Below are 10,000 nucleotides of genomic sequence, written 5' to 3'. Positions count from 1 at the left end.
GGATGTTAGCTTAGATCACTGGTAGTGAACAGTTGACACTGTAGTACATCTCCAGCGTTAGAAGCTGTGCAAAGAAGTAAATAATAATAATAATAATAATAATAATAATAATAATAATAATAATAATAATAATAATAATAATAATAATAATAATAATAATAATAATAATAATAATAAACAATGATAATACAGTTCTTATTAATTAGGGTAATCTCATAGCACAGGGAAGGAGCAGTGGTAGCTTACTTGATGAGAGACATGTAGAGGATCTAAAAGAAGACAATTAAACTAATGGCGACATGACAAATGAACAAAAACGATCTACGACAGAATATAGTTAAGAATACAGGAAAACGATAGCGACATTATTTGCAACCTTAGAGAGGTTGATCGATGGAAATTGGACCAAGAAACGAAAAATGTCAATGAAATTCTGAAATACATCAGCACAAACAACATCACAGGAACAAATAATTTGATCAAGGCAGCAAATATTGTTGTAGTAGAAAACGTGGGTGTTGATGTCAAGAAAAAGGAACATAATGGGAGTAGCAAAAGAAAAATTCATGGTAGAAAATAAGAATCCAGGCAGGGTTAGACATGCTCTCGAAGGAAATCTCTGTGTTAGACCGAAAAGAGAATGGGGAGCTTAAAAGCGAACAAAAATACGGGGTACTGAAGAGGAAGTATAATATTGAAAGAAAGGCCCTGAAAGTAGTAATGGAGGAACTGACACAGCGCCTCGTCGCAAAGAAAGCAAAGATGGTAAAATACGATCAAAGAATGAAGGGTTACCATAGAATAGATTATTCAGAGTAGATCAGAAGAGATTCTATAAAGAAATAAATGGAGAGTGTACAGATGAAAAGTAAATACCAGATAACATCGAAAGTCAAAGGTTTTGGAGTGACATCTGGAGCAAAGACAAGGAGCACAAGAAGGATGCTGAATGGTTGCAAGAACTGAAACAAACTTTAGTCTGTCCAAAACAGGCTGAACTAGTCATTTCAGTTAGGGAAGTGAAGGAAATCAGCAAAAAATAGGCAAGTTGAAGACCCCGGGATCAGATGGAGTTCAAGGCAACTGGATCAAAAGATTGGTTGAATGTCAAGTACGAATAGCTACGCAATTCAACACCTTGTTAAATGCCGACCAAGTAATACCAGAGTGGTTGACATTGGGTAGGACAGTGCTGTGCTTGAAAAACATCGAAAAAGGCAATACGGTAGATAATTACAGGCCGATATCCTGTTTGCCACTTATGAGGAAGTTATTGACTGGAATACTCGCAGAGTCAATGTTCGAACACTTGGGAAAAAATGGAGTCCTGCCACATGAGCAGAGGGTTGCAAGCGCAAGTGCAGAGGTACCAAGGATCAACTTCTGATAGACAAAACTGTACTTAGAGACTGCAGGAGGAGGAAAAGTAACGTAGCCATGTCATGGATCGACTATCGTAAGGCGTACGATATGGTCCCACATTCTTGGATTATGGAGTGTATGAAGTTATTTGGTATTGCATCGAATGTTGAGTGATTGCTTGGAAAAAGTATGGTGAATTGGAGGACGGATCTGACAGCATACGGAAGAAACATAGGGACAGTAGAAATTAGGAGAGGCATCTTCCAAGGGGACTGCCTGTCCCCACTGATCTTTGTACTGTGCATGATACCACTAACACTGATTCTAAGGAAAGCAAATGCTGGATATGTATTCAAAAGCTGCCAACAAAAAGTCAACCATTTGTTATTCATGGATGACCTCAAACTTTATGGCAAAGATGAAGCCCAAGTCAGTTCCCTCGTTGATACGGTGTATACCTTCAGTGCTGATATCGGAATAGAGTTTAGACTGAGAAAGTGTGGTGTGTTAGTCTTGAAGAGAGGCAAAATCAAATTTATGGACGGGCTAATGATACCGTCGGGAGAGGTTATGAAGCAGATAGAAGAGACGGGCTATAAGTACTTGGGGATCTTGGAAATGTATAAATTGATGGAGAAAGAAATGACAGAAAAATTTAAGGTGGTGTACTTGCGCAGACTGAGACTGATCCTAAAGTCGAAATTAAATGGACGGAATAAGATCGAAGCTATCAACACCATGAAGGTTTCACTCCTTAGATATGGAGCAGGGGTACTCGTGTGGACAGTATATGAACTAAACAGCTCAGACAGAAAGACAAGTAAGTTGCTAACTAGATATGGGTCACTCCACCCAAAAAGTGATACAGACAGACTATATGTACCAAGAAAAAGAGGGGGAAGAGGACTTATTGGATGCGAACACAGCATTATATCAGAAGAAAACAACATAGCATGGTATGTAAAAAATGCCGCAGAACCGCTATTATTAGAAGTAAGAAGGTCAAGCTTGTGTAAGATGAAAGATTGCAAAGATAAAGCACTATACAACAAATTTTAAACGAATGAAACTGAAAATAGGTGGGTAAAGAAAAAAATGCATGGTCAATTTCATAGGGATGTTGAAGATAAGACAGAGGGAGAAAAAAGATGGTCGTGGATGACTAAAAGTGATTTAAAACCGGAAACTCTAATCTGTGCTGCCCAAGAGCAAGCACTAAGAACAACCTACATAAAATACAGAATAGACAACACAGCAGAAAGTGATAAGTGCAGAATCTGTGGACAACACGGTGAAACCGTATGGCATATTACCAGCCAATGTACGCCACTAGCCCAGAAGGAATATAAGAGACGCCATGACAATAGAGCCAGGCTTGTCCATTGGACACTTTGCAACAAGTATGGAATTGACAGAGCAAAAAATTGGTACGACCACAAGCCTGAAGGCATCGTCGAAAATGGAAATGCAAAGATCCTGTGGGATTTTATGATTCAGTGCGACCATGAGATTGAGAATAGGAAGCCGGACATAGTCTTAATTGAGAAAGAAAACAAACTATGCTGGATCATAGATATAGCATGCCCAGCTGACAACAAGGTATGCGATAAGGAAGAAAGAAAAGTCGAGAGATATGACAGGTTAGCTTGGGAAGTAAAGCAGTTGTGGTCGATGAATGTGCAGTCGGTCAAATGCCAATAAGTATTTTTCCCGGCGTGCTAACCATTCTGGCAGCTCACAGGCTTAATAATAATAATAATAATAATAATAATAATAATAATAATAATAATAATAATAATAATAACAACAACAACAACAACAACAAAAACAACAACAATAATAGTAATAATAATAATAAGAAAAAGAAAGCAACCGTACTAAGGGATATGCCAATACACACACAAAAAGAAATCAAGGTTAATGGACCAGATGTAGTTGTCAGAGGTCACCATGAAAAGAAAATGCCTCCTAATCGATGTACCAATATCAACATATGACAATGTATCTCTAAAAGAACGGAGAAACTCTCAAAATACAAAGATCTGGAAATAGAGGAAATTCGAATATGGAGCCTAAAAACAGAAACAATTCCTATAAAAGTAGGTGTGATAAAAAACATTCAGATAAATAGATAACCAAAACACCAGGACTTACAAATGTATATAACATACAGAAAATAGCACTACTAGGCACCGCGCACATCCTACGCAAAGCACTTTCAGTACAGTGAAATTAAGAGCACTACAACAAACCACAGTATATACCCAAGGCACATAGAACTGCACTCGTTAGTGCAATGAAAGCACCTGATAAAAATCAGACTACTAAATAATAATAATAGAGATCATCATGTCGAGCATATATGATTGTGATAAATATGCCTGGTGTACCCTTGTCAGACGGGTAGTCGTGATGGGTATACTGGGCTTCGTATATTTGACCTCAGTGTAACTTTGATGGCATGCACTGCTCTCTCACTCAATAATAATAATAATAATAATAATAATAATAATAATAATAATAATAATAATAATAATAATAACAACAACAACAACAACAACAGAAAAAAACAACAACAATAATAGTAATAATAAGAAGAAGAAAAAGAAAGCAACCGTACTAAGGGATATGCCAATACACACACAAAAAGAAATCAAGGTTAATGGACCAGATGTAGTTGTCAGAGATCACCATGAAAAGAAAATGCCTCCTAATCGATGTACCAAGATAGAGAAATTAAGGCAAATAGACCAGATATAGTTGTCAAAGATCATGAAGAAAAAAAATGCTTTCTAATTGATGTATCAATACCAGCAGATGACAACGTTTCTCTAAAAGAAATGGAAAAACTTTCAAAATACAAAGACCTGGAAATAGAGATAACTCGAATGTGGAATCTAAAAACAGAAACAATTCCTATCATAGTAGGTGCCTTAGGTATAATAAAAAAATATTCAGACAAATACATAACAAAAATACCAGGACTTACAAATATATATAACATACAGAAAATTGCACTACTGGGTACTGCACACATTCTACGCAAAACACTTTCAATACAGTAAACATAAGAGCACCACAGCAAACCACAGCACATACTCAAGGCGCACAGAGCTGCGCTCGGTAGTGAAGTGAAAGCACGTTATAAAAATAAAACTACTGAACAATAATAATAATAGTAATCCTTTCTATTATAGGCAAAAGGCCTGAAATTTTTAGGGAAAGGATACTTGATTGCATCGAACCAGTCTTTCACTGATACTTAATCTATTGACCCCCCGCAAGGATGAAAGGCAAAATCGACCTCGGCGGAATTTGAACTCCGAACGTAACAGCAGACGAAGTACTGCTAAGCATTTCGCCCGGCGTGCTAACGTTTCTGCCAGCTCACTACCTTAATTTACAAAAACAAAAACATTTTGAGTTAGCATCAGTCAAGGGAAGATACTACCGCATTAAAGAATATAACAGAAGATATATAATAGAAAGCAGAGAAATAAATAATAAATAGATAAATAAATAGAATCCCCAATAACGGGGCAGTCCATTTAGAGCAATCAGGAGTAAACCCCACACAAAATCCTGGATTACTCTTCTATCTTCAAGGCATGGGAAATAGCTCTTTTCCAGTTTCTATCCTCTTGCTCAGAAAAAACATATTTAGAGTAGATCCATTCAGTCTCGCCAGTCTTGCCGCTGTCGACCACCTTTTGATAAACACACTAGAAGGTAACACCTCCTTCTCTACCCTCACCTTCCTCTTCAAATGATATTTGATGAAATTGATGAGAGCTTAGCCAGATAGGAATGTGTCTGTCTTCAAACATTTCAGACGGGTCCACCACACAGCCTCTTTTGCTAGAGCTACTAAACAGAGAAAGATCTGCCTTCCTTCTCTGCTAAGGGAAGGTGGTGCGTCGATCTTCACTATACACTCGGCGGACAGCTGAATTCGCCTTACACGCAACAACAGCTACTCCATACAATCCCACAACTCTGTAATGCACCGACACTGAATTATTGCATATAGGACAGTTTCGTCCCCCTGCAAGCATCTCGGGCAGGTTTGCCTGTTGGTACTTCCATGCCTGAAGAGCTTGTCTGGAACAGGCAATGCCCCTCAGTAGCACTGTCAAGCCAAAGAGTTTTGGAAATTGTCCATGATCTTCGATCCGAAGGTCCTCTGGAAAAGACTACTCAGACTGTTCTTGTTGATTCAATCCTAGGCCATCATCACTCGTATCCTCAACTAGCCCCCTCTAGAAATCTTGGGTTGTTTTCCCGCTAACGATTTTGGGTAGCTTGTACAATGCAGTGAGCGCCTGGCAACATTCTAGAATAATGATTAGACCAAAGCTAGACATATAAATACTTAGGAATCAATGAACTAGATACGATACAACACTCACAAATGAAAGAGAAAATAAGAAAGGAATACTACAGACGAGTTTAATACTGAAAACAGAGATCAATGCGAAAATCAATATAATAGTTTTCAACACTCTAGCCGTCCCAGTTATAAGTTACAGCAACAATATACTTAGCCGGACTCTGAATGAACTAATCAAAAATAGACAGGAAAACAAGAAAAATAATGACAGGATTCAGGATGCACCACCCAAAATCTGACATAGAAAGGTTATATATACAACGTATTGAAGGAGGGAGAGGCCCTATACAGCTGGAAAACTGTTACAAAATAATTACTATAGGATTACAGAAATACCTACTTCAGAAGCAAGGAAAACTGATACAATATCCACAAAACACGAACAAAACAAAAAAAATCTGTTTTCTCTCTTTAAGGAAGCTAGCTGATAGATGCAATAAAGAAATCATAGTAGCTAACAACTATGAAGGAAAAGAATAAACAACAAAAGCTGTAAAACAAATGAAATCCAAACCAAAACTGGAACAGCAACGTATCATGACAAAACGATGGCAAGAAAAGCCCTTTCATGGCAAATATTGGATTAAACTAAACAGAAAAGAAATAGACAAAGCAAAACCCCAACAATGGCTGAGAAACTCAGGACTCAAAACAGAGACCGAAGGATTTTTAATTGCACTAGAAGATCAAAGCCTTCTCACATAAAGAAGAGAAATACAAGTAACTTCAGAATATGTAGTGATGGAGAAGAAGAAAACAATAAATCATATTGTCTCTGACTGCCCAGTCCTGGCTGCCCAGTCCTGGCTAAGAAGGAATATATTCAGATACGACAGAGTTGGAACCTGTATACACTGGAAGCTATGCTAACACTATCCCAACACATGCCAGAAAAGGTCTCAAAAGGCAGCGAGCTGGCAGAAACGTTAGCACACCGGGCCAAATGCTTAGCAGTATTTCGTCTGCCGTTACATTATGTGTTCAAATTCCGCCGAGGTCGACTTTGCTTTTCATCCTTTCGGGGTCGATAAATTAAGTACCAGTTACGCACTGGGGTCGATGTAATCGACTTAATCCCTTTGTCTGTCCTTGTTTGTCCCCTATATGTTTAGCCCCTTGTGGGCAATAAAGAAATAAGAAAAGGTTTCAAAACGTGACAAAGCAATCATTCTCTGAGATATGTCGATACACACAGATAGAGAAATTAAGATAATAGGCCAGATATAGTTGTCAGAGATTACCAAAAAATAAAAATAATAATAAATGCCTTCTAATTGATGTATCAATATCAAAAGATGACAAAGCTTCTCTAAAAGAAACGAGGAACTTTCAAAATACAAAGATTTGGAAATAGAGGTAACTCGAAAGTGGAGCCTACAAATAGAAACAATTCCTGTTATAGTAGGCGCATTAGGTATGATAAAAAAACATTCAGAGAAATGCATAGCAAAAACTTCAGGACTTACAAGTATATATAGCATTCAAAAATAGCACTACTAGGCACCACACACATCCTACGTAAAACATTGAAAATAAGAGCACCACAGCATTGAAAATAAGAGCACCACGACATTGAAAATAAGAACACCACAATACATTGAAAATAAGAGCACCACAACAAGCCACAGCACATGCCCAAGGCACTCAGAGCTGCGCTCGGTAGTGCAGTGAAAGCACGTGATAAAAATAAGACTACCGAATAATAATAAGAATGCTTTGAAATTTTGTCAAAAGGCTAGCCATTTGTGGGGAGGGGACGTGTCGATCACATCGACCCAGTGTTCAACTGGTACTTAATTTATCGAGTTCGAAAGGATGAAAGGCAAAGTCGACTTCGGTTGAATCTGAACTCCGAAAGTAGAGACGGACGAAATGTCACTAAGCATTTTGTCCGGCGTGCTAACGATTCTGTCAGTCAGACGCCTTCGCCAGCAACTGAAAATGCATGGAAAACTAGACTGATCTTCGAAGATATGACGTGTAATTAATTATCAGTAGATTCTAATGATATACAAACATTGTGTTCATTGTCTAAACATGATAGATTTAACGTTTAAATGATTATGTCCAAACCACATGTATTCTATTAAGCAATGTTTTTGTAATTTGATAATTTATTTACGACAGATGTCAACACTTCATTCTGCTTTCGGAATCACTTCATCGGATGATGATCATTGATTTAAAGTGCTGCAGGTGCAAGATACGTGAAGGAAATGACTTGCGATGACAAGCAAGGTGATCAAAACGATAGTAACGAAGACGAGAGGGTAACAGTGGATGTATTAAAACGATGTATGGGTTATAAATGGTTTTGTATATACATAAATGTATGTGCATGTGAGAGTGAGTGTGCATGAGTGTATGTGTCTGTATGTATGCGAGTGTATGTGTGCATACACACACACACACACACACACACACACACACACACACACACACGCAGACACATGAATAGAAATGGAATAAAATATTGGTCACCATATAATAAAAGGTGATTGCTGATGCCACGTGAAAGTTTAATGTGTTACGTTCTTATCTCATTCACGTCTAGAATGCATTCTAGGAAATGATTCCAGTACTTGAGCAATATCTCATTTTACTGACTCCGGAAAGATGAAGGGTGTTGTTGACCCTGGCAGGATTTGACTTCGGAACGTATTAGCGTATAAGCCGTAACTAAATAGCACAAACAACTTTTGTTCGATTTTCCTAACGATTCTTCCAAATTCATGCGAATGTTTAAGATAGCAGTCATTAAGCAACGAACGTTATTAATGCTTCAAACAGGAATCTGTCAGTCTGTCTATCTCTTTATCTATGCATACCTATGTTTATATTTACTAGTATAAAATCAATGTTGTCTTAAAAGCTGTTACTTAACGACTCGATAAAATAAATACCAGACTGCGCTAGTAACTGAAAGACGGTGTCCCCGAGCAAGAAGATATATTATAAGCTTGGCTAGATTACAGTAAGATGTTTATATGAATACAAAGAAATAAGTTTACTTACACCAATAGATTTTTGTAAATTTGCAATTCGCTCCATATGCATCTGTTTCCTGCGTGCTTCATTATGTTCTTGGATACCACTTGAGGCCATTCTTCAAAATTTAAAATACAACTTCTGAAAATGATCCGATGATTATAGCAACAGCAACAACCGCGTCATCAACAACAACAACAACAACAACTTCTGCCACATATAGAATAGACGCCTAAACAGGCAGATCTCTCTACAATATATTAGAACACTACTAAAATCATACGAAGGAGTCTCTTGTTGGTCGTTTAACTTGCTAGAAATCAAACCAAATTCCCTCAAATCAAATCCTACCGCATTGAGAAAACGATTAAAAGAAAAGGTGCAACATGTCCTTATTTTAAAACAGGAAATGTAATTCAGGCGGGAATTCTAAGCAGATATTTCTAGCACCTGTGTAGAGGTTACTTCTTTGGTTCTTTGAAATATAGGCTGAGCTGCATTGAGAAGAAATTATTTGAAAGAATGCACAAGGGAATGACAACGGAGAAGAGATTCTTGCAGACATTGTTGTGATTCTTGGTCAGGGACTCCGTAATGATATGACCAAATTAAACACACCACGAGACTATTTGGAGCATCACTAAAGGGACCATCAGCAACTTGACTGGTTATAAAGGACATTGTCCGTTTCCTTTTCAAATTGACTACAAAATATTATCCGCCAGAGTTTGCAAACGAAATTATAAGTCGAGCTTCTGATGATGATATGATGATGGTGACGACAACAATCTCGTTACTGACTGGTTGCCGAATCTTATGAGAATAGCTAAGTTCGGTTGGGAACAAAAGAAATCTGACGTTTAAGGAGTGCTTCTACATCTAAGTATAAAATATTCATTTAGCACACACACATATATGCATGTACACGCGCGTGCGCACGCACGCACACACACACAAACAGACAAAGGAACACAGAAACAGACACATACACGCGCGCACGCACACACACACACATATACACACACACATACACTCACACGCACACAGAACAGAGACACAGACATAAGGATTTCCGAAGCTGATTGAATCATAGAGGAACCGTCGTGACATACGTTGTACTTAAGCAAGTTTAGATCAGGCAGATTCCAGATTAAGGTGGCGAGCTGGCAGAAACGTTAGCACGCCGGGCGAAATGCTTAGCGGTATTTCGTCTGCCGTTACGTTCTGAGTTCAAATTCCGCCGAGGTCGACTTTGCCTTT

General features: G+C 38.0%; 1 protein-coding gene across 3 annotated transcripts in view; it reads right to left on the bottom strand.

Moving 5' to 3' along the window:
* Positions 1 to 10,000, bottom strand: part of LOC106868822 (uncharacterized) — a 63,536-nt gene that overhangs the window by 52,609 nt on the left and 927 nt on the right. For 2 of the 3 annotated variants that reach the window (XM_014914243.2, XM_014914241.3), the window contains exon 2: positions 8,768 to 8,858. In XM_014914243.2, coding sequence (XP_014769729.1) covers positions 8,768 to 8,857 — 90 coding nt within the window. In that variant the 5' untranslated portion in view covers position 8,858. Of the gene's footprint in view, positions 1 to 8,767; positions 8,882 to 10,000 lie in introns of all 3 variants that reach the window. The other variant, XM_014914242.2, reaches the window with a different exon arrangement.

The sequence above is a fragment of the Octopus bimaculoides genome, chromosome 2 (genome assembly GCF_046866305.1).
Source record: "Octopus bimaculoides isolate indiv1 chromosome 2, ASM4686630v1, whole genome shotgun sequence".
Classification (NCBI taxonomy): domain Eukaryota; kingdom Metazoa; phylum Mollusca; class Cephalopoda; order Octopoda; family Octopodidae; genus Octopus; species Octopus bimaculoides.
Note: the sequence above shows the minus strand (reverse complement) of the source record. Positions and strands in the feature narration are given on the sequence as shown.